At 35.7% G+C, this 24,902-nt stretch overlaps 1 protein-coding gene across 6 annotated transcripts in view; it reads right to left on the reverse strand.

Annotated features, from left to right (window-relative positions):
• RFX3 (regulatory factor X3) overlaps positions 1 to 24,902 on the reverse strand; it is a 284,844-nt gene that overhangs the window by 38,893 nt on the left and 221,049 nt on the right. For all 6 annotated transcript variants that reach the window (XM_024734283.1, XM_024734289.1, XM_024734284.1 and 3 more), the window contains 6 exons: positions 15,803 to 15,924; positions 13,953 to 14,065; positions 9,956 to 10,071; positions 9,364 to 9,518; positions 5,276 to 5,373; positions 1,741 to 1,890 (listed from right to left, as the gene is read on the reverse strand). In XM_024734283.1, the coding sequence (XP_024590051.1) occupies positions 1,741 to 1,890; positions 5,276 to 5,373; positions 9,364 to 9,518; positions 9,956 to 10,071; positions 13,953 to 14,065; positions 15,803 to 15,924 (754 nt within the window). The remainder of the gene's footprint in view (positions 1 to 1,740; positions 1,891 to 5,275; positions 5,374 to 9,363; positions 9,519 to 9,955; positions 10,072 to 13,952; positions 14,066 to 15,802; positions 15,925 to 24,902) is intronic.

Here is a 24,902-nt window from a genome sequence, read left to right on the forward strand (position 1 = left end):
GCGGCACGTGGAATCTTCCCGGACCAGGGCATGAACCCGTGTCCCCTGCATCGGCAGGCGGACTCTCAACCACTGTGCCACCAGGGAAGCTCTATTATTTGTCTTTTTGATAACACCCGTTTTATTTTTTGATAATACCCATTTTAGTGTGCGTGAAGTGGTATCTAGGGGTTTTTTATAGATTTAATTAATTAATTAATTTATTTATTGGCTGCCTTGGGTCTTCGTTGCTGTGCATGGGCTTTCTCTAGTTGCAGTGAGCGGGGGCTACTCTTCGTTGCAGTGCGCGGGCTTCTCATTGCGATGGCTTCTCTTGTTGAGAGCAGAGGCTCTAGGCGCACAGGCTTCAGTAGTTGTGGCTCGTGGGCTCTACAGAACAGGCTCAGTAGTTGTGGCGCATGGGCTTAACTGCTGTGTGGCATGTGGGATCCTCCTGGATCAAGGCTCGAACCTGTGCCCCCTGTACTGGCAGGTGGATTCTTAACCACTGCGCCACCAGGGAAGCCCCTCAGTGTGGTTTTAATCTGTATTTCCCTGGTGGTTGCTGAATGAGTTTTCTGGTACTTTATTGGACATCTGTATATCTTCTTTGGAGAAATATCTATTTAGATCTATGCCCATTTTTAAAACGAGGTTGTCTTTTCATTGTTGGGTTATAATACTTCTTTTTATATAGTCTAGATATAAATTTTTATCAGATATATGATTTGCAAACATTTTTTCAATACTATAAGTTGTCGTTTCATTTTCTTGATGGTCTCTTTTGAAGCACAGAAGTTTAAAATTTTGATTATGTTCAATATTTATATATCTTTTGTTGCTTTTGCTTTGAGTGAGCCATGGACTGTTTTTTATTCATTGGTAACAATTAGTGTCATTATTTTAGTATCTGAAATAAAATACTTGTTGGGATTCCATAATAATATTCCTAAAGTAGCTATTTTTTACGTGTACTTTGATGTACAAGTGAGTAGTTTCATCACTAGGTTAAAAATTTATTCTTTCATTTGGATGATCAAAAGAGTCAGATATGTTACACCTAATTCTTTTCAAATAACAAGTATTTACCAGGTACCTATAGTAAACTCTGAAATAGAGTTTCAAGGTGGGCCCCCCCCCCTTTTTTTTTTTTTTGCAGTATGCGGGCCTCTCACTGTTGTGGCCTCTCCCGCTGCGGAGCACAGGCTCCGGACACACAGGCCCAGCGGCCACGGCTCACGGGCCCAGCCGCTCCGCGGCACGTGGGATCCTCCCGGACCAGGGCACGAACCAAGGTTGGGCACTTTTGAAAACAAATTTCTCGTGTGCGTGTCACGGTGCTATGGGCTTTACATATTACTAAATACTTAAACAGTAATCTAAGATATGTGTTATAAAATGGAGAAAGTAAAGCCCAGAAGAGTTAAGGAACTTGCCCAAGACCCCACAGCTAGTAGATGAAAGCGTTTCATCTCCTGCCTACCAAACTTCACTGACTGTGGTCATCATTACTCTATTAATCATTCAGCAAACCCTGGTGACATATGTTGCGATCTAGCACTATAAATATTAGCAGACTTTAACCGCAAAACAGAGGAGTAAAGCCATAGCTGAGTAAAACTCTCCTCTTTCAGGATATTGTGAATCTAGATGTGCCTGTGAATTGATGTAACTTTGAAAAGAAATATGATGATCCTAATTAAGAAGAAAAAAATTGGATACTTTTCATTAAAAGACACGTTTTGAAAGAAAACAGAGTACCTGGACATTGGCAAAGTCGACACGGTTGAGGTCATTGAGCATCTGGTTGATCTGAGAAGTGTTCTGAAGCACTGCACGAGCTGCCTGGGCCAGGTGATTGAGCGACGTGTATCTTCGCAGAGTCTGGGCAAAGGCACTTACAGCTGCAACCTGTAAAGAAATCCAATTAAGTTGGGATTTTTTTTTTCCCCCTCCAGTAAAAGAAACCACTGCAATCTTCAAATCTTTATTCCCTTGCCAAATTTTAAATGCTTCCCTCTGATACTTATTTCAAATTCATTTGGTGAGAGAGCTTACTTGTAAATTATAGCATTTAAACCTCTAAACCAAGTATTACTTTCCTTTTGAGTAGGCTGAGGTCAAGGCTAAAACAAACTCCCACATTTTTCGACATCTGAGTGCACCATTAATTAAACCAGTCTTGCAAGTAGCTACTAATCCATAGCAAGAAATGATTTAGTCGAGACAAGTAGGAAAAATGTTGATTTTCATTTCTTATTCTCTGTACGACAGTCAACTACAAACTAAGCAAATAAAATATTTTTTCCTTTTACTTGGAAAACCACACTATCCAGTCCCACTTTTTAAACTGGATTAAAAAACATGCTTTTCAGAGCACTGTTATTAAGATTCACTCTTTTTACCTTTATTTTATAGAGGTGAAATAGGAGTGGGTAATTCTGAGGTGAAATAAGAACACTCAAAGACTTTATTAGCAAATACATAGCTAATAAACTTATCGGATACAAGCAACTCTTCAGAATTTGAATTTCTGTAAAAGGGCTATCCAGAAAAATCTCCATTTGTCCTTCAAAATGTACTTTCCGGCCTTCTCCATTCTGCTCTGTGCCCAGGAAGACTAAACTGAATAGATTACATTAACTGCCTCTCTTGCCCTTTGGCTTCCAGTTGGGTTTGGCCAATGAAAGGCACTGGTAGGAGACTGAAGGATGGAAGAAAGTAGTCAAATTATTAATTCCCTCACAACCTCTGCCCTCTCCTTCATAAGGCCACAGTTCTGGAGGAAGGAGAAGATCTGATGCCATAATCACTTCTTTCCCCTTCAGACCTAGGGATGGGCAGGCTTCCCACTATTTTGCTAGTCCTGGGGTGCTGTACCATTCCTCCTTGGTTTTCTTAACTCTTTTCACACGTTTAGAAACAGACGCTTCTTAAACTCTATTCAATTATCCTCCCCTTTGGATATACCATTTTTTTCCTGCTGAAACCCTGAACAAACTGGGTTATATTGAAAGATAGCAAAGCTAACGACAAAGAAAACGTCTAGGTAAATATCTAAATCTCATGATCTCATGAAAATTTGTTACTTGAATAGCAGATCTAATGAGGACTTTAACATATTTACAGGAATGACATTAAATTACTATGGGTATATAACAAGCAATTGATTGCACAGTCAGTTGGCTGAGCGGTAAAAGGTGTTCCACAGGCCAAAGGATGCTCTATCTTGATAGTGAGATGTTTCAGGACCACGTGGAACTTGGGGGACGTTCACATACCCCCAAAGAGAGTATTTCACATTTTCCCATCTCTGTGGTTTATACTAATCAAGGACATATCACGTGCCAGGCACTGTGTTAAATGCCTAACATACATTACCTTGCTCAATTCTCATAAACATTCTATTAGACACATGTTGTGACTTAGGGAGGTTAACGATCTTGCTCAAGGTTACACAGAAGCTACAGTACAGTGGTGGGATATGAATCCAGGCATTTTGATAATAACTTTCAGTCACAACCTCATTATGCTGTTTCCACTGTCACGCTAGATCATCTTTGTTGATTAAATGCTCAGCTGAAAAAAGGCTGCATGTCCGTGAGAGAGGAATAGCAGAAGGCACCTTCCTCCAAGGTAAACCACCCAAATCAACTCTAGAGATCAGTGAGATGGCCCATATTGCAGATGGATTGCTACCAGATCCACTTTGATGACACTGGGGCAGGAGGTACTTTTAGCTGTTTGAAAGTATTGTTATAACTATGACTGACTTTGCAAGTTGGAAAACATTCCTCTGACCATCATAATCAAATAGCACCTCCTTTATTTGCCCACCTGAACGTGGCACTCTAGAATAGCACTACCATGGAGAGCTTTCTGCAATGATGGAAACTCTCTACTTACGTGTTACCCAGTATGGTAACTACTAGCCACATGGGTTAAGGTGCACTTGAAATGTACCTAGTGTGACTGAGGAAGTAAATTTCGATGCAATTTAATTAAACTTACAATTTAAATAGCCACATGTGGTTAGCCCTACTATATTGACAGCACAGCTCCAAAGCAACAATCTAAGGTGGGCATATTCATGAAATGTGTCCTATACATTTTAGAGATAGAATGTGTTATTGCAAACCTTAAGCTGAAGCAGACTTGTGCTATCACAGACTTGTCAGCTACAAGAGCTTCAATTACACTCTCAAACTGAAAGCCAAGGCATATTGCTGGCATCTGACAGTAGATACAGACCCTGACAAAAGGCCACAAATGTGATTTTTGTTATCAAAGTTTAGACAGAATCAGTCCAATCTGTCATGTATGTTCACAGATTAACCTAAAGTAACATGGTTAGTAGGGGACAAAGTGGAGAGGAGAATTCATATCTCTAGCTAAATAATCCACATTCCTGAAATATACTCATCAACTATGAGATAACTGTTCTCTTTAAGAAATGATTACTTGGGCTTCCCTGGTGGCACAGTGGTTAAGAATCCGCCTGCCAGTGCAGGGGACACGGGTTCGAGCCCTGGTGCAGGAAGATCCCACATGCCGTGGAGCAACTAAGCCCATGCACCACAATTACTGAGCCCATGTTCTAGAGCCCGCCAACCACAACTATGGAGCCTGTGCTCTAGAGCCCGCGAGCCACAACTACTGAAGCCCCCGCACCTAGAACCCGTGCTCCGCAACGAGAAGCCACGGCAACGAGAAGCCCGCGCACCGCAACAAAGAGTAGCCCCTGCTCGCGGCAACTAGAGAAAGCTTGCACACCGCAACGAAGACCCTACGCAGCCAAAATTAAATAAATAAAATAAATTTGTTTTAAAAAAATGATTACTTGATTCACAAAAGCATTCTCCAGTGTTAAAAAACCAAAACATCCTGAAAAGCAAATGGTTATTAATTTACACGAACATTTCGGAATACAATGAGTATAGTAGGGGACCTAAAAATTCTAAAACTCAAATGGAAACTATTTGAACATTCTAGGCTGTTCTTTTCAATAACTGAAATTAAGCAATCTTAAATATACACTTTAGAAAAGGGCTGATAAATACACCACATCTAAAATGTTTCTCTAGTCTCTCTGAAAAGAGTATCATCAAACAACATATCTTGTGCAAGTTCTTTACCACATGGTTATAAGATACAAATACAAAAATCAATTTTAAAAGATTTAGTTTATTATAATATTAATATTCTACATAATATCAGCTGATAGGACAGATTGAAAATTCATAGTTCATAACGATTTCCTAAAGACAAAAGAAAAAGCAAGGACATAAAAGTGTACCTTGGTTTGTATCATTCTCTGTGGAATATTGTTCATGGCATTGGAAAGCCAACCTTCAAGGCTTTTTGCAAAATTTCGAATGGCTTGGGTCAAGGCACCTAAATGTTAAAGAATAAAAGCAGAACGAAAAAGATACCAAAGAACATTAATCTTTATGCTAGAATAAGGGAAAACATGCAAGCACAACATGTGAAATAGCACAGAGCTTATATTATCCTCATTGATAGGACTTTATTTAACATTATTCCTAACTTTGAAAGAATCCAAATATTATATCATGGGCTTGTCTTTTAAAGCTATTTTGTTCCCAGATACTTATGATACTTTGTTGGGAAATGAAAACATTCAAACATTTTTGCTTATAGCAACATATACCAGTTGTGAATATACTTATGGAATTTTTTTATCTTAGACAAAACACTCTTTTCAAAAACAGCTTTGTGCTCAAAGGCTAAGTATTTTCTTTAGAAATTCTTTATCTTGACTTTTTTCAAGCTCTTAACCTATTTTCACTTCTTTAGTTAAAAAGAAAATAATGCAAAGCTTTCTCTTTTTCTCTATGCATCTCTTTACATTAGAACATGTCAATTAGAGTAGATATCTCTCACTCGTGTTGAAAAGTAAGGTAAAATTAAAATTGCCTGCCTTGATACTTCTGGATAACTATTCTCCATTTCACTGGCAGGTAGCGATAAAAGATCACCGTGAAAATGAAATTGCTGTCACAGAGGCCAATATTCTTAAGATATTCCTAAAACAGTCCATTCCATACTCTTTACATCTCTGTTAAAACCTGAATAGGGATAGGTCCCATGAGAGTAGTGTTTATGGTGGTCATAAAAAGATTAGAAGCATTTTCCGTTAACAGGGGTGATTATGACTATTTTATAAGAACGGATCTGCTTACTGAGATGGCTGTATAATAGGAAACAGAATTCTTCTCTTGTTCAACAAGTAATTCAGTCAGTAGCATTTTACTTCACCTGTGCCCAAGGCTCCACAGTGTAGGGAGCAGTTTTAGACATTTAATAAGTAAGTGTTTGAAGCACCCACAACAGAAAATAAATCCCTGTGGGTTCCCTATAATGTGGGTAAGTCTTACAATTGGTAGTCCACAATAAGAGACAGAGAGGTTACATTTTTGTCCAAGGCTCCCAAGCATATTAATGTTAATGATGGGATTAAATTCCTTGGTTTTTCTTTCTGTGCTCAAATGAGTCTGACATGCTTCTTTACTACTTTTGTTAAAGCAGGGTTAGAAATAATTAACTTACTCAAATTAATTGCAAAAGACATACATTTTACTATTCCAATAATAAAAACAACTAATTTTTAAAAATTATTTCTTTAAGTGGTCAAATGACAGAAGAGAAACTGAGATGGCTACATTTTGATTAGGAAAAACACTCAAGAAGTGCAGACTTTTAACCATGAGAATCATCTATTGGAAACACTGAGCTGGAAATTTCTTGAGAACTAAGTTTTTGAAATTTCCAAAGCTTCTCACTTCAGCCAAAAAGAAAAAAGAAAGAAAAATATTTTTCTGTTGTATTATGTACTGGAACCATGGAGGGCAGGCATGAATGGAAATGAAAAACAGTGGAAAAAAAAATTAAAGACCCTCTTTGAAACTCAGTAAAATTTTGTATACGATTCAATTTGGCTATCTGTATTATGTAGTTTTCTGTAATTAATATATAATAATTATTTAATCTGAAAAAAACAAGAACTGAGAAAAGTTACTTAAAAAATTTAATATGGGTCTTGTTTTATTTAGACACATTTAACGCTAGGGAGATTGTAAAATAAAAAGATATGCTTTGTATCTCAAATGATTGTAAGTTTTTCCTTTTTTGTACTAAATGACATTTTGGGTCACCTTTAATTATAATCATAAATTGTACATTTGAGTGTTACCAGTTGAGTTCTTACACAATTTTTTACACTTCACTTTTTTTCCCCCATTTTCAGATAAATGTATTTTAGAGTATAGTAGCTTCAAGCTGACTTTAAATTAGTGTGATATGCAGACTTTTTTGGCTAAAAAAAGGAATCCCATCTGGACAGTAAATGGTAGAGTGAAGTACTAGTAGCCAGGAAAATTAAATTTTCAAAAATAAAATTAAGTTTGTTCTCTCTATAGGGATTCATGTCAGATTAAATTGTGCAGATTGACAACTTTTTCTCATGAATGGATGGTTAGAAATTTAAAACTACTCTAAAGCCAACTTGTCTCAACCTGCTTATGATTCATATTAAAATGCACAATCAGAAGATAGTGATCTACACTGTATTTTAAGCTTTATTTTTGTTAAGTCTTGTTATAGAACAGGAATTAAAATTCCAAATTTACTTGGTAGGGTGGCACCTTAATGCACCTTGTAATTTCAGAGAAACTGTAAAACTATACTCATAATTCCTGAATTTGAGTTGTCTGAATGCAGAGACAAACTACTTGACAAAATAAAACGGTTTTCAAATCAAAATTTGCCAAAAACAAAGGTCATGTGTATTGTGTGCTTAAAAATTCTGGGGTTTAAAGCCAACTACACTTGATACGTGATTTAACTTAGGGAACCGCTGAGTTTACAAGTTAAAGTCTTGTGATGCTAACATAGAAGCAACAGATTTTAGAATTGTTTAATGAACACTGATGTTGTTGACTGGCCTCAAAAAAGAAAGCGTTCACTGACACCTTTTCTTATATCTCATGAGAGAACTTTGTGTTGGTGGCAAGATGTCACAGGCTAATGAGGTACCCTATGCAACTTCTCTTAAACATCTCTAGAGATTATCACTCAGAGCACAGGAAGCAAGACAAAAACAGGAAAATCAGATTCTGGAACATAAATCAGTAGAGAATTTACACGTTGAAATTTTCCAAGACAACATCACTTTTAATCAATCTTTAGTCAGGAAACTTGGTGCAGATAAGGTAGAAAATATTAGTAATTTATAAAAATGTGAGACCATGGCAGCTGGATTTTTAAAAAACTAATTTCTATACAAATTTATGTATGTTTATGTGTGTGCTCATTGATATTATATGTAAATGTATGTCTAAGCATATATTTTAAGGTGGTAGGGAACATATGAAATAACTCATATCTTCCACTGTTATCATATTTTAAAAAAGAAAGTATAAACATACAAATGTTAGTATCTTCACCATTTCTTGCTAAATCCCTATTTAAATATTTTCTGGAATAATTTAACACAAATTAACTGTGAAGAGTGTACTTCGAGTACATGGCTGCTAATTTTACAAGCTAAAAGATTGCTTTTACCTTATTAATGTCATTGTAGAGTAGCAATACTGTTCCATATCTTTAAAAGTTAAGGTTACCAGTAGGTGCTCATAAAGGTGTAGACCTAAAATCACTTCAACTGTCTCTAACACAAGTATCCATGATGGCTCTTATAGTGACACTTGCAAAAAATAGCTTTGTTTGCAACAGGGTAGTTTAAAAAACACTATCACTTAAAAAAGTAATCTAATTTATCTACGTAATTCCTATTTGCTTCATGGCAGGCATACACTGCTAGTGCAGGTACATTGATTTTTCTCTCAAAATGCCAGTTAACCATTACTGTTAATGGAAACTGCATTTGTAGTTCTTAACGTGATGTCGGTGACAAAGTAAATGCTTTTATAAAGAAATTCAACTTCAGTAGAAACCAAGATAAATTCATTTCAAATCAAAAGCAAACATGAAAGAGGCTGGTCTAGCAATTACAGATTTCAAAAATTCGGGGCTTTATGAAGGAAACCCTTTTCCTTGGGTAGAATGATTTTCACATGGTTGACTGGCCTGGGAGTGTTCTTGCAATTAGTCATTGGGGCTGTCACATCTATAGGTTGTCTTTTTTGTCAAAAAGAAAATGAAAGATTGAAAAACAGAGAATTTTTCCCTTTTTACTACAGTTTTGCTCTAGGCTGCTTTCATGCAATACTCTGTGTTGCATGTTTTCTATTTGGCAAATTTAATGAGATTAGAATCATTCTAGTTTGCAACGTCACTACCCAAAACTTCCTGGGTGGAATGTATGAGAACAAAAGCATCCGTACTTGTCTGCATTTAACTTACTAGGAATAGGTCTAAGGACGTCGGGGATGAGAATCTCCACCAAAGCCTGGTACATCCCATGGTCACAGTTACACATCCATTTCAGGATAGACTCATGTTTGCACAGAGTTATCAGCTTTGCTTTCGGAAGTCGACTTTCTATTTCACTCAGATTGCTGGTGTGAATAAATGTAGCAAATGAATAGATGGCAAATGAGGATAAAAAAGAAAATGGACTTTAAAAATAGTTTTAGTTTATCAAATATTACTGAGGTTAGAACTATACCACCATTGCCCTGGTGCCACACGGCTGGATATATATAACACTCCCCCAGAGCTGCCTATGCACGTTAATACTTTCTGACGGTATGAAAGGCAGATATGATACTAATTCCATGAGGATGAAATAGTTCTACTGCAGTCCCCCAAATCAATATAAATGGGAGCTATAATACACACGCTGAAACCTCAAAAGAGTAGTTTGTGGTTTATTTCAATCTATTCAATTAATGTTATCAGGTAAGGTTCACAACTGGTATACATATCTCTAATTTGTTAGCTGTGACATCTACTCAGCCATGAAAATGAATTGGAAAAGCATGTTGATTCTGACCTTGATTCAGTAATGGTAGTGCCGTCAGCTGGAGTAGAGGGAGAATAGCGCCAGAATGTTTGCCACAATTTTTCTATCAGGCTAAACTGAAGATTCACAACAACGTCCAATATTGCCTAAAAAACAAAATGGTTATTGATATTACCTTACAAAATTTCTTATGGGGATGTGTGAGGAGTACATACTGTAACAAGACTTAAATGTAAAGATACTTTTGGGTTCATAAATTAATATGGTAAAACTGGACTAAATTTTGCCAATGGAAATGGGAAAACAAAAGAGATTAGCTAGGAAAAAACTGGGGGAAATAACTCTTAAATGATTAAGCAGGGTAACTTGTATTCCTCCCAGAATGACCTCACGTCCCACCCTTACTTTTTCCTCTCTCTTTTCTCTCCATTTTCATGCTTGCTTCCCTAACTTTTCTTTCATTCCTTAACCCACTACTTCCCCGGTTCCCTTACTATTCTCAGATCCACAGGGACACAGAACATACATTCAATTCACATCAGTCTTTACTGGACTAGCTGTGTCCACTAGCCATTAAAAAAAAAAAAAAAAAAAAAAAAAAAAAAAGCAGAAGAGAAGGGTATGGAGGTGCTTGTGTATGGCAGACGGAGTTAGGGCTCAATCAGCTCTGGTTAGGGTTGCTGACCATGGGTTCTGGAGTGTTCCTAGCCAAGCAGAGGCTGAGGGCAGAAACTACAGAGTCAGGCTGACCTCCAGAGGGTACTGCCTGTCTTGGCAGAAGAAAAGCACAGCAAGCACCTCTCTGTGGTCACAGAATGGCTCACATTCAATCCTCTCTCAGCATACACCCTTTAGAAAGAAGCTATAAGACTATCTCCTTTTCTAACCTCGGGGGTGGGGCCCTCACCTCCTCCTCCTTAATTTTATCTCTTAGATCTCCAGCTGCATCAAGGACATTTTTATTTTTTTGATGATGCTAAAATTTGCCACTTTCATTAACTTTTGATGATCATATTTAATTTCACCCTGCCATTGCAATTAGTCTGCAAATTCGCCTTCAGATAAAAAGCAGTCATAAAACCAAAACTTGTTTGTACAAAGATCACGTGATTCTGTGATTATTTTCAGTATAAAAGACAAGTCCTCAGTATAATGTGTTTGATGTCATCAGCACTGAGAACAAAAACACGTAAAACAGTCCCTTCAAGATCTGCAAAATTCATAGAAGCTAAGAGACAGCAAGGGGCAATCGAGAGAATCAATCTGAACATTTAAGGCAGAAAGAGGAAACTGTAACTTTGTAATTCTGGAGTCTGTGCTACCCGTGTAGATCTGGCCCTGTGCATGATACAGAGAATAATTGATGTTCTATACAAAAACACTCTGAGACCAATTCAAGTATTAAGCAAAATCCGTTTGGGGGCATGTTCTGGGAACTAGTAGGAAATGTTGCATGTAGTTGGAAAATGAAAATGGAGGGAAGGGGACTAATTAATTAACACTCTCCTCACCCTTTAATATCAGCAACAATAAAAACACAAAAGCAAGCCCTGGAAGGAAAGGCATCCAGATGTCCTTGCTCCCAGGCAAAACCCAAAACCTTCTCAGGAGGCAAATTATTATAGCTGTGCTTTCCCAAATGTAGTTTAGGCACATTCTGAGAGACGTCTATTAATGAAGCAATTAGTAATATCTGATATAATACCTTACATATTTCTAGCTATGAGACTGCTGTAAGGACACTATGCATATATTAAAAGAAAAAAATGACTGTCAGAGCATCTTGTGTAGAAAATTATATTTGTTCCTTACATAACTAGTGATACTTCCAAAATATCTTTGATAAGCCAACTGTGCAAATTCCAAATAACAGCCAAAATGGGTATATTAATCTTTCTTAAAAAACATAAATTATAGGAAGTATGAAATAAAATAAGGCAAGTCACAAATTCAGTGCACCTTAAATTAAGTATCTCTTCAAATGAAATAATCTCAAATAATTCTTCCGAAAAGGACATTCATATCAGCCACATTTAGTCAGTTTTACAAATGAATAAAACATTTTATCATTTGTCCACCCACTTTTAAATATGTTCAAACTAAAATGTATGCCAAATATAGTTTAAAATAATCTGTATTTCACTGGCTCAGGGCAAACAACCATTTACAGGACTGGATCCGAGACTCAGGCACCTGTCCTTGAAAAGTTTGGAAGTGTGACAGGAAAAAATAATTAGAATTCTTCCTTTTCATATATGTCTTTATGCCCCATGAGAGGTGGCACGAACACTGGTAACTCCGAAATAAATGAGGATCATTCTATGAACTGCCATTTCCCATGCAGATTAATTACTATATATGTTCATATCTCTTCATATAGAGTATTCCTGGCAATTAATGAAAATTTTGTAATCCAAAGAATATTTTCATCTTATTGGGGGAATTTTTCATTTAGATTAATTTTAATGTATACTCTTTAGTAATGTAAATAATCATGCTCCAAGTTATATTTTGAATAAATATGAGCAACTTAAAACAATCCAAAATATATTTGTGTAGGCGGGGTTGCTTGAAGCAAGGTTCACCTGAACACAGAGAAATGAGAAACTGATTAGAGAATCTTTATGTAAATCTTCATTGAATATACATGGTATTCATGCAGAAAGAAAGAGAAATTTTTTTCTAGATAGGTAAGGATCAACCAGAAATTCTCTAATATTGGGAAAAGCAGTCAAAGAGAAACAGATAGTAAGTGTTTTTCATCATAACAAGGAATGTTGGGAACAACAAACCGGTAGGACATGTTGAAAAACACTTCTGGCACACAGTTTGTTAATAAAGAGAGAACTTGCCCTTGGTTGTTAATAATCTAGCACCCCTGACAAGTACTCAGATTCACTCAAGCAGTTCTTATTTCTGGAGTGGGAAAAAAAATCTGTGAATGTTATGAGCTGAGACTTCTCACTGCATACTGCATTGTCAGCAGTCAGGAGGACTGCCCAAGGATTATCTTTTACTTCTAAGTAGATCATAAATAGCCCTGGAATAAAGCTACTTAAGTTCTAAACTGTTCCTCTTTCAAAAGGAGGGGTACTTTAGAAGACTCTTATTGCAATCTGTTATCTTCTTTCTACCAGGTGAGCTGCAGGTACGAGCGGGCTTGGAGAGAGTTCACCTCCTGGAGACAACGTAGCCAATTTTGATATAGGATACTCAGAAAGGGAGTAGGAGTAGGGATGGAAAACACCAAGAGAAAACTTAATTAACCATGAAAACAAAACAAACAAAACTAGAGCCTCAATGATCCCTGGAAGGAACACCTAAAGTGCTTTATAAAACATTTCTAGAAAATAGTTTTGATAGAAATACACAGCTATCATGTAAAATTCAAAAAGTAAAAAGAGTATATTGAAAAATTAAGTCTCTTTCCCCTGACTCCCAGTCACTAAGTTTTGTTCCCAAAGGCAACCAGCATTAATATTTTGTTCTTTCTTCTGGAGAGATGTATATAACATGTTCTTTTTCACTCAAGTGATAATATATTATACTTGCTGTTTTACATCTTGCTTTTTCCCTTAAAAACAAATCCTGAAGCTTGTTCCAAAAAGTACATTTAGAGTTGCCTGTTCTTTTTAATGGCTGCATAGCATTCTACTCTATAGATCATACCATATTTTATTTATTCAGTTCCCTGTTAGATATTGAAGTTATAAGCAATCTTTTTCATTAAAAACCATAATGCAACAAGCTCCCTGTACACTTATCTCTTCCCCTACATGTAAGCATTTTTCTAGAAGGAGTACCTAGAAGTGGAATTGCTTCATCAAAGGATTCGTATTAGAATAGGCTAAGAAGATGGAAAGTAAAATTTATTCTCCCCGAGACATGAAGAAAAGATAACGTATTAGTGCTCAAAGAAATATGAAGTAACTTTTATCTGTCCTCTAGGAATATGTTTGATTATTTTGCTTTAGCAAGTTGCCTGGCAAAACTTAGCACGTGTCCGACTGTGTTTGAAAAGACTTACCTCACAGTGCTCTCGATAAAGACTCTGCAGTGACTTGATATCCTCAAAGGTAGTACCATCTGGCAGAGAAGAGATTTCAACTTCTCCAAACTCTGGAAGTGCTCGAGATGCATCTGTTACCATGACAACACAACAGAAAAAAAGTTATTGTGGATGGTGCCAATTACAGCTTAATGAGGGCAAATTTAAGAAGATTAAAAAGGAAAAAAATTTTAAAGGTCAGTGGTCCAAAAAGCAAGGACTTTTCATATTAGTATTTTATAAACAAAACTTAGCAGCAGCAGCAGCACCAAAGAATAGAGAGGATACTTCTAAAATTTTGGAGAAACTAAATTTTCACTATGATTATATTGGAAATAACACAGCTCAGTGTCTCTCAATATAGGACCCCTATGATAAGAAAAATACCTTGAGCTGGCCAGTATCAATTTTAGTTATTTTTATCATTATATTACTTAGGTACATAAAAATAAATCTAGCTTTAAACTTATTATGCTTATACCTCTCATATAATCATAAACCAAAAGACCTACGAAATAAGTACAAAGAAACCTAAAAAAATAACATTAAACTTAACAACATTAATTTGATATGATAGATGATGCTGTTGTCCTGTAACTAAATTACCTCTTGCAACATGAATATGGTATTGACTGCTGCAGCGCAGGATCTTTCGAGTTTGATAACCCTACACCAACACGTACTTCATGATGGCTGGTTCTCCCATTATGCTTCTATATTCAAATGAGCTGTGAAACTTTCCTCTACACAGAGCATTGGGACATCATTTAGCCTTCCCTTGGTATGAAGGCGTAATTTACACAGTAAGTCTCTCTCTATTCTTTTCTCATTGGCTCTGGACAATAATGCAATACACTTTGCTGCCAACCTTATGATAAATTCAAATACAAATGTGGAAACTAAAATTGCAGAACAGTATTCGTTCTAGTCTTCCAGGTAATCCAGAATATGCTTTTATTTTTTTTTAAGATTATAATTGAAATAAGGCCACAAAATAAAAAACATAAAGATTCTTGCTGAAAGCTCAAGGGTCTACAAGAATATACTTGAGGACTCTAGTTTGGGAATGCTGCCATAATGCTTTCATCTTCAGTAGCCATTCTGACCCCAGAGTACATTTCAGTTGTCTTTGTCAGAAAGTGCACATAGACACATATACACACACACAGACACATACACACACGCACTCTCTGAGAGCTTCTACTTATCTTGATCTGTTGTACCGAAACTATGCATGTTCATCTCTAGAAGAGCTGTCAATTAAAGTGCCATTTTTGCACCTTTAGCTATGACAGGAATATGCAAAATGTTCAAGTTCCACTTCCTTAACTCTTTAAATAACAAGAAACATGCATACCATCTATAAAATTACAAAAGTAGGAAATACTGTGATCAATTTAAAAGAATAAATTACTTTTTAAAAGTTTATAATAATTTTTTCTAATCTGAGACTAAATGCATATGCAACTTTATACGCAGGAAATGAGAATTCTTTTTGGCACTTCAAGTTACTACTGAAACTACCACACAATTTTGATCATAAATGCCCAATTAATACAAATTCTGGAAAACAATTTCATAGAAATAAGCCTTTAATTCAGATGCATTTAAAAGTTCTACATGGCTTGAGATTTTAAAAAATAAGCTCTTTTTCTATGAAAAAGTAGAAATGAACTAGAACTATCATATAATGTGCATAGTTTCAGCACACAAAAAAAATCTACGTAATTAACATCTGTAATAGACATTGTACTTGGAGAAAACACTACTGTTGTTCTCTTGTTTTCAAAATCCTGATAGCAACTAATATGCATTACACCTTAACATACCTAAAAACTGTTGATGATGTTGACTTTGGGCAATTACAGTTTGCTCAACAGATGTGCCTGTCTGTTGACCACTTCCTGTGAAACCATCTGCAACCCCATCCACTTTCTGCATGGGCTTGTACCTAAAAATATTAGATGGGAAAAAACAAATAAACCAAATTATTCCTTGCTTTTTTGTACTACACAAAACTCCCAAGGCATTCAATTTTGTTCTGTCTTCTTTAATGTCTTACGATAGTTGTAAGAACTTCTTCCTTGACAGTCTCATAAAGTTAGGATGAAGAAATTTTTAAAATTGTAAAAAGGAAAAAGAAGGGGAGGGGCTTAGGAAGGGGACCCATTTTCGAAAATTCAGAAATTTAGCTAAGAATGAAAGTGTTATGAGGTATTTCTTTGGACAGCAGTAGCAAAGATGTCCATGATTATAGTTTTAATACACAGTTTGAACATAACTTTTAATGGCCAATGGATCAAGGGAGAAACATGTTAAATACATTGGGATGTTAATCTGAATTAAGATCTAGGACATTGGGCCTGAGAAATGTTAATGAATGGCTTTCATTTAATTTATATCTCCAAAATATGATTCAGCCTACAAACTCTACCATACTGTTTTTCATATCACCTAAAGCCTCCCATGCATATCAACACATTCATCTCCTTTGACTCCTGTCCACATCTGCAAATACAAAGACCATAAGCATCAGCTTGCAGCAAAATGCATGCAAAAATCCATCTACACACCTAGGTTATCAAATTTAAAAAATAAAAAGAATCAAAGTCAGCTACAATTATGTATTTATATTTAGGTCCTCGTTATACAAACTCATGAACGTTCCATACTGCTAAAATAGAGAAAATATGCTTCAGCAGCACGGGCAAGAAGGGAAAGACTGCTTGGGAGAGAAATACCGCATACCAAAAATGCATAGGTAAGTCTCCTAGGATAAGCAAATACAAAGTAAGAAATAAACAGCAACTATAATTTCTTCTTTCTCTAAGATTTCATATTTTTCTTCATTTTAGAAATTTAAAAAACAGATAAACGCAAGAAAAAGTTAAAATCTACAATGAGCTTATTACCTAGAGATGTCATCATGCACGTTATGTTGTTTGTCCTTCCATTTTTTCCCATTTCTAATTATATTTATAAACAGAACCACCTAATATTCTCACCATCCAGATACTTGACTCGTACACTGATACCATAAGTTAACTGTATCATTAATATGAAGTTACTGTAAGTAACAATGCCCCCACTACATGAACAAGATACACTCAAAGATGCCTGCACTCTGACAACAGATAGAAAATGAACGGACCTGGTGAAACACTGCACAAACTAACGCTGACGTTGCCTTAGGAAATGATTCAATCTTGAATGTTATTAATTATGACTTAGATAAATGAAATTTCCACGAAAAACTGCAAAGTCACTCATAATGACATTTACATGTATTTCTTATTTGATAGCATCTCACAAAGAACTATATGAAAAGCAAAAATAAAGTTAGAAGATGAACAGGGTGAAAAAAGGGTACAACACACTCATTCTTGTTATCATTTTAGTGATGGCCCTGTACCACCAAAATGTTGGTTGTTATTTTCTGATGATATAAAAGAACTCAAACCTATTCTTTTCATTGATGGAAAAAAAATCTGGAAGAACTCTTCAATTGGGGCCACACCAAGAGATAACACAAGGGTTAGTATTGTGATGTGCTAGAAGTGCCATTTCTAAAAAATTGAATGTTTTCCTGATTTTTTTTTCCTCCTTAAAGAATCACCTTAGAGAGGCAAAAAAAAAAAAAAAAAAAAATCCTTGTGAGGCAAGAACTTGGGGTACTTGTGTGGGGCAGCAGTTGCTAGCCAGTCTGTTCTAGAAGACTCGAACGATTTTATCTTTAGGGAATGTATTTAGGGACGCTTTTGTCCTCATTGATCCATTTCAGGTTTCATTTGATTTTAGCCTCCTTTTCTCAGCTGTGAAGTTCTATATCGCTAATAAAAGAGGCTAAAATTGTTTAACCATGTTTCTTCATTTACGTTAATGGAGTTTTTGGGGTTCATGGAGTTAATAAACAAAAGTGGTTAAAGGGATTTGAATTATTTACTCTGGAGAAGAGAAAAATGGAAGCATTTCCTACGGTCTTCAATTATATTAACTTTCAGTATAGGATGAGACAGTAATTATTAGACTTTGCCCAGCTATGCTTTATCCTGCACAGCATCTAATATACTACAGAGGTTTAATAGGCACAAATATCAAGGACCGTAAAAGGATATGACATATATTCATCTTAGACTGACATAGAGACATCTGACAGATGCTATGTCACTGTCTACTTGCACATAGTGCTTAGCAAGCCTGTAGTGTGCAAGCACAATTATCTGCTTCCTTAGAAAGATGTAGACAGCAGCAGTTCCAAACGAGAAAGAGATTTTTTTAATAAGCACTCAAAGTCACAATACATTAAAATTAATGTATGATTATGCTTAATAATAATGATATTGAGTGGGAAGGACTGATTAGAGGTACATTCTATTATACAGGAGATGGAAAATACATCAAGATTAGCTTGTAGAAGAAAAGGAAATAAGTTGATTAATTCTGGAGAAACTGTACAGGTCAGTACTTAAGAACAAATCTTACTTAGGAGAGGTGAAGAAAAAAGAAAACACAGTCAGAATTGTAAAATGAGAGGTCTAATTCAAAGCTCAGAGTAAGGGTCACAAAGTGAAAGGTAGATTGAATGGATTGGGCGAAGATGCACTATGTGTATCCATTCTTGCTTGCCTGGGTTAGCAAGAATAGGACCTCTATAAGCCAGAACCTTCCATTCTATCTCTTTAGAGAAAGGTGTGAAGACAGGTTTGGGAGGGCTTTGTGACATAAAGAATGACATCAGAAAGGGCAGGGATAGGGCTCATATAAAGAACAGTATTAGTGTTGGCCTATAAGTATAAGAGAGCTTCCAGGTAGTGCTGACTTTTGCTTTTCCTGCTTTAAGTAGTGGCATATCCACAGTGTATTGCCTGGCACCGTATTGATACTTAAAAGGAATCACCAGAAATTAGAAATACTGAACTGAGGAAAGCTAGATGTTCCTTTTCCTGATGTCCTGTCTAAGGAAAACATCCTATCCCTGCCATTACCTCAGGCACACTATAAATAAGCTAAGCAAATAATTGTGGTAACTGACTCTTCTGGAAGAAACAGTTCTAGATGATATTATGTTAGGTTTTGAAACCTAATTGTATATCAGTATCTGGGTAGATTTCAAAAAAAAATTCAAATGCTTGGCTCACCCTAGACCTACCGAACAAAATCTTTGAGAACGGGGATTAGGAATTTATTATTTTAACTAGCTTCTCATGTACTTCTTAACAGCCTGCACAGAGCTAGACCACAGGAGCTTCTTGGACCAATAATAAATTCCTTCAGCCCAATTGTAGAAATACAATTATAACATTAGAGAAAAGTCATTTTTTTTAAAATAAGTCATCATTTTTCAATTTTTCAATAAACTACATTTGGAATGTAAATAACTATCTCTGAATGGATGGTGGATGAATGAATGAATGTATGAATGAATGCTCAAGGTAACACTTCATTTTATCACACCATCAATTGATCTTAACATATAGCAAATCTATTTAACAAATATTTATTGAGTATTTACTATGGGTAAAGTATTGTAGGGGCATGACTTTGAAAAGGCTGTGTATAAATGGAATTTTTCCAGGATGTTTTTTAATATTCCATTGACTTACATGATAATCCAACATTATCTTAGCTCTGATTGAATTTCAAGTGACTTTTTAACATTGAAACACAGCTTTCAGATTTCCTATCTCTCTCTCTTTTTTAACAGAAAATAATCACTATTTAAATACTAAATTGTAAAAAAAAGATATGTTTTCTACTGAAAAAATTCTTTGTTGAATCTCTTAAAAAACTGAACTCTTTAGTATTTAAGAATTCTCTGCTTTTACTCCCATTTATTTTACAAATTCATTGTTTTAGAATAGGTTTTCTTATAGTAGATTCTTAGTGCTCTTGAGCTGTGTGTGCTCTGAGAAAGACCTGTACTACATCAAATGAAGAAACAGCTCTTGGTTTCAAAATTAGTTAACAGGCAAATGATAATTTTAACAGCTTGCAACTCCCTGGGCAATCAAAGCTAAAGTTGTTAATGATTAAGAAATCAAAGAAACTCTAATACTTTAATAGCTGAGCGTATGCATGAAACCTGTCACTAACACACAAACTTGGAAAATTATTAGGAATCTTCCCCCATGGGGTTAGTCATAGCTGTTATTTAGAACTTGGACAGCTGTAACTCTACTGTAAAATAATATCTAATTCTGTCAATAATCTCACTCATAAAGACACTGAAGGAGTCCAATGGAAGGCAAAGAATGGTATATAGTTACCATCACATTCAACTAACAGGAGCAGGTGGAAGGATTTTCAACAGACTAAATGAAACATTTGTAAAACTACCTTTGAATCAGGTGAAAAATGCACATGAAAGATGCAAAATCTGAGCTGTATAGGCATTTAGAGTCATTATTATGTTTATAAGTCTAGAAGGTACACAATCATTTGATTTACATGATAATCGGGACAAAAGGTTAAAATTTTCTACTGGAATCTTGAGATTCTCTTTGGAAAAATTGTCCCAGAAAAGTTTTAGATGATTTGAGGTCTGAAATGAACTAAATGATATAAACATGAACAGATCAGAAGAAAATAATGTTGAGTGCCATCTTTTCAGAATAGTAATGAACTCCTTGATGTCATACTGAATACTTCTATATCTAAACAACTTCTAACATCAACCCTGCTGGTTAATGATAGTTATTACATCTCTTCAATCCTTGTTGGTGGCTCTCATAGTATTTGTCTTGTCATTAGCTCTACATCTATAATTGGGAAAGGATAGGAGGAAAAATTAAATTCAAATGGGGGTATTTGTATCAATTGCATCAGTTTTAGTAGGAAATGTGGGAGAGGTAGGAAAGGGAAGAGGCTGAAGCTGCTGGCTGAAATAGAAGTCTATGGATCATTCATTCATTTCACAAATGACAATGTGCTTACTGCTCTCCTAGGTGTTGAAAGAGGCAAATAAGATTCCCTTATCTCATGAATTTCTTCATTGAGTTCTCCTAGCGTAGGTAATTTAGGGTCAACTGTATAGAACTGATATATTCTTGCTACAAATATGTATGACGCCTTTAGGATACTTCTTTTGTCTACAGCTGGTCCTTTCTGTTAAACTGATCCTACAGGAATGTTCTCACTCTTCCTTTATTTGGAGAATGACAACCTGACTCCACCTGATGTCAAGACAGCAACAAAAACGAAAAAGGGCATCTGAAGCTCTATCTAGGAAAAAATAAATTAGCTTCTTGCATACAGTAAAATTAAATGAGCCTCAGTTTCCGTATCAGTAGATAACGATATAATTGCCAAATGAGATCTTGCACATAAAGTGCTTATTGGTGAACAATTTACAAGTTCAATAAATATTCATCAGAAGGATAAGTGGGAACTGTTAGTAGTAACAAACTTTACATGAATGACTATACTTAATAATTACTGAATGTGATTATTTATGATTCTCCCATCTTCAATGGAAAATACATTTACAGCAAGGACTTGCTGCAGTGGCAGTGAACATTAAATACCTCAGTGCCAAGATTCCTTGTCTGTCTCCTAAAAGCCAAATGCAGATACATGATCATCCTCTCACTAAAGACTCCTGCCCTCCTGCCACCCTCAGCTGCCTCAGAGCAATTTACCAGCCCTAGACGCTTATCTCTGTAATGACCCCAGGGAATTTATGGCCAGGAGAGGAATTGTAAACTACTAACATCAATCACAGGCCTGGAAACCACAGGCCTGGAGGTACAAAGAAATGGAAGCCCAACTTGCCCAATTGCCAGGCTTCATTCTTCTCCAAAACAGCCTTATTCTTAAAGAAATATTTTCTAAAGAAATATTTTCTCTAGTGCATATAGTATAATAATGATAATAATTATTATTTTATCCTATCACTTGGATATTTCCGGTTATAAAGCCCTTTATATACTTTTTTCCACTTGAACTTCAAAAAAATCTTTGAGGTAGTCTATTATTATTTCCATTTTGCAGATGAAGAAACTGAGGTTCAGTGAAGTTCAGTCACACACACTGAAGTGCCAAAGCAGCCTGTATTCAAATCCCTATTTCCCACCTTTAAATATAAGGTTCATTCCACTAATCTATGAAACTATATAAAGAAAGGTCTTCAAATGACAAAGGTTCTTGTCCTCACTCCTTAGGAACACGCATGCTTTCACATCTGTCTACAGCCAACTAGCCTTGCTGTCCCATCTTTCCAATGGCCTCTATTTTCCTCTCCTCAGTGCCACAAAGGTTTCTTCTTTCACAGAATCCAACTCCTATGAAAAGACCATTCAGAGAGGCAGAAAGTGGCACATTTCCTCACTTATTTAGGATATACTCAAGTGTGATTTTCCCCTTAAATTTTATTACATGTGCACGTTTCTCTTTGGGTTATATTACCTCTTCAAGGACGGAATTCTTATAAGAACAAAGACAAGAGGACTGGTTTCTTGTCCTGGTTCCTATATTATCGTGGATACATTATCTATCCTTTATGGACTTCGGTTTTCTCATCAAGAGGATGAGGTGCGCTAGGTGACCTCCCCCTTTCAGCTCTAACTTCTATGACTCTGTGAATTCTCTTTTAGTTGTGATGGACATATTCTATATGCAACCATTGATTGTTATGTATTTGTTGAAGGAATGATATATGCAGTTTAATACTTTGAGAATGGCTACTGGGATCAAACACAGCCAAGCACATTGTCAAACACACTTGGCTCTATTCCACCACTTTTGCTACTAGGATTTGGAAGAATAGCTGACATACATGTGCCAACACTCTCTGAGTGCTTCTTTTAAATATTAGAAATAAACTGCTGCAAACATTTTTACTTAGTTTGTAAAGCTGAAAATTACTCATCTCCTTTTTGCGCTATAATAACCTAATTTATTTATTGTCTAAATTAGGGTAAGCAAGTTAGTCTATAAGTGAATTTCCTTGAAAACTGAAACTACCTCATTTAAGTGCAGAAGTTATTTTCACATGAAATATTTTCAACAGAAGGTATTAAAAGAAACCAACTATTACACATTCTCCTGTTTCCTTAACCAGGGTAGTTAACCTCTTCTTGATTACCTATAATGTCATCAACATGCCAAATAGTTATTACACTGTGTTAGACTAGATTTTAGCCACTATAGTGATACTTAAAGGGCCTACTGGAATGCCTAGGTCTATGTGTCCTTCCACTGAATGTATACAGACTGCTGAGCTGAGTAACCCAAAAGTGAATCGAAGACCCTAGTCTACTTATATTTCCTCCTGCCAGCTGTTATATCTCATGATTGCCTATGAATCAAGTGGGCTCTAATCTGCTCCTTTATTTTAGGTAAATGACTTGAGGATGGCTTCATCTTTTCAATTAAGCTAAACTAAGGGCTCTGTGACATCTGTTTTACAGTCAGAAGCTGTTTCCATTTATTTCCAGACTCATGGTTATGTTCCCATATGGTGGTGTTGCTGGGAATCTGATTTGTAGATAAGGGGAAATTTCCTCTACTACCCTATCAAAGCTTCAAATGAGATATTGTATGTAAAGGAGCTCTAAAAATTATAAAGCTATGCAAAACAATAACCATCATTAATGCTACAACTGCAATGATTCCAAACTTATCAGAAAAAATGTACAAATTTTTATTTGATAAAATAATCACTGCATATAATTGAATTTTCTTACTATAGGAACAGGTGAAGCATGTACATTTATACTATGGAAGATGTGCACATATAGATGTATACAAAAAACCTTGAGGCATTTAAACAATTTGAATATTCCAAAATATTAAATACTAGTCTAAAATATTTTAAACCTTTCAAATGTCACTTGTACTTTAACAGGAGAATGGCAGGCTCTTCTTATGTGAAATTTAATATATTCAGTAGAATCATTTGAGTTTTGGAATCACCTTATTTTGTAAGCCATAAAACAAACAGTACAATGAGTCCCTTTTTCATTGTTTTCAACAAATACTCTTAACCCTTGAATCCAGACTCAGGAAGAGACACTTTTCCTCTCCTGTCCAAGTGTTTCCTCTAAATGCGGTAACTGGCTTCACTTAAGGCCTATCAATGTTGCCAGTGATATAATCCTTCAAAGATACAACAGAAACCTCCCTCTGTCCTAATCCCAGTGAGGGGTTGGTGAAGTTGATAACACTAACAATGCAAGCAGTTATCCAAGACACCATTCCAAGAGCCACTGTCCATGATCCAAAATTGTACCATTAAAAAACAACAACAAATTAAAGGAAGTTTCAGTACTTTGGTTCTCTAACATTCTTATTTCATAAGAAAGCAAACATTGTAAGAAACTAAAGTCGGTACAATTTATGAATATTACTGAGAATTTTCTATCACTTTTTAAATACAACCATATTATGTCTAATTCTAAAAGCAATAATACTTATATTGCAGGGTTTTCATGGCTCATCAATCTTTATAGCCCTGAAATTTGTTTCATAAGGAGACCTTTGTAATTCCTTGGTCTTGCTTACCTAACCCAGGCTTTGTATAAAGAATGTCTCTTGAAGGTTTCCATTTCCATGAAAACTTGCTAGGATTCTTTGCAGTGAAATCACTGGACGAAGTAAGTTTCAGCTGTCTTGAGTGCAACTTACCAAGGTATTGTTCATATTTAAGTTTGAGTATATATTATTTTTGAATTAATCTTTTTTTTCTTTATTGCACCAACATCTCCAATGTGTAGTACTGCTATGCATGAGCGCAGAGACCACACCAGAAAGTAAAAGCTATGGTATTGCCACTAACAGGTGGAAACAAGAATGGTAACTCATGACAACAACAGTTTATTTCAATTCACACAAACTCTGTCTCCAACTATACAAGGGACTGTCTTATGGCTTTTTTTCCCCAGAGCCCTTCTTAGTATATTTCACTGACTATACCTCAAAAAACAGGAATCA

This window comes from Neophocaena asiaeorientalis, unplaced genomic scaffold (genome assembly GCF_003031525.2).
Source record: "Neophocaena asiaeorientalis asiaeorientalis breed wild unplaced genomic scaffold, Neophocaena_asiaeorientalis_V1.1 scaffold256, whole genome shotgun sequence".
NCBI lineage: Eukaryota > Metazoa > Chordata > Mammalia > Artiodactyla > Phocoenidae > Neophocaena > Neophocaena asiaeorientalis.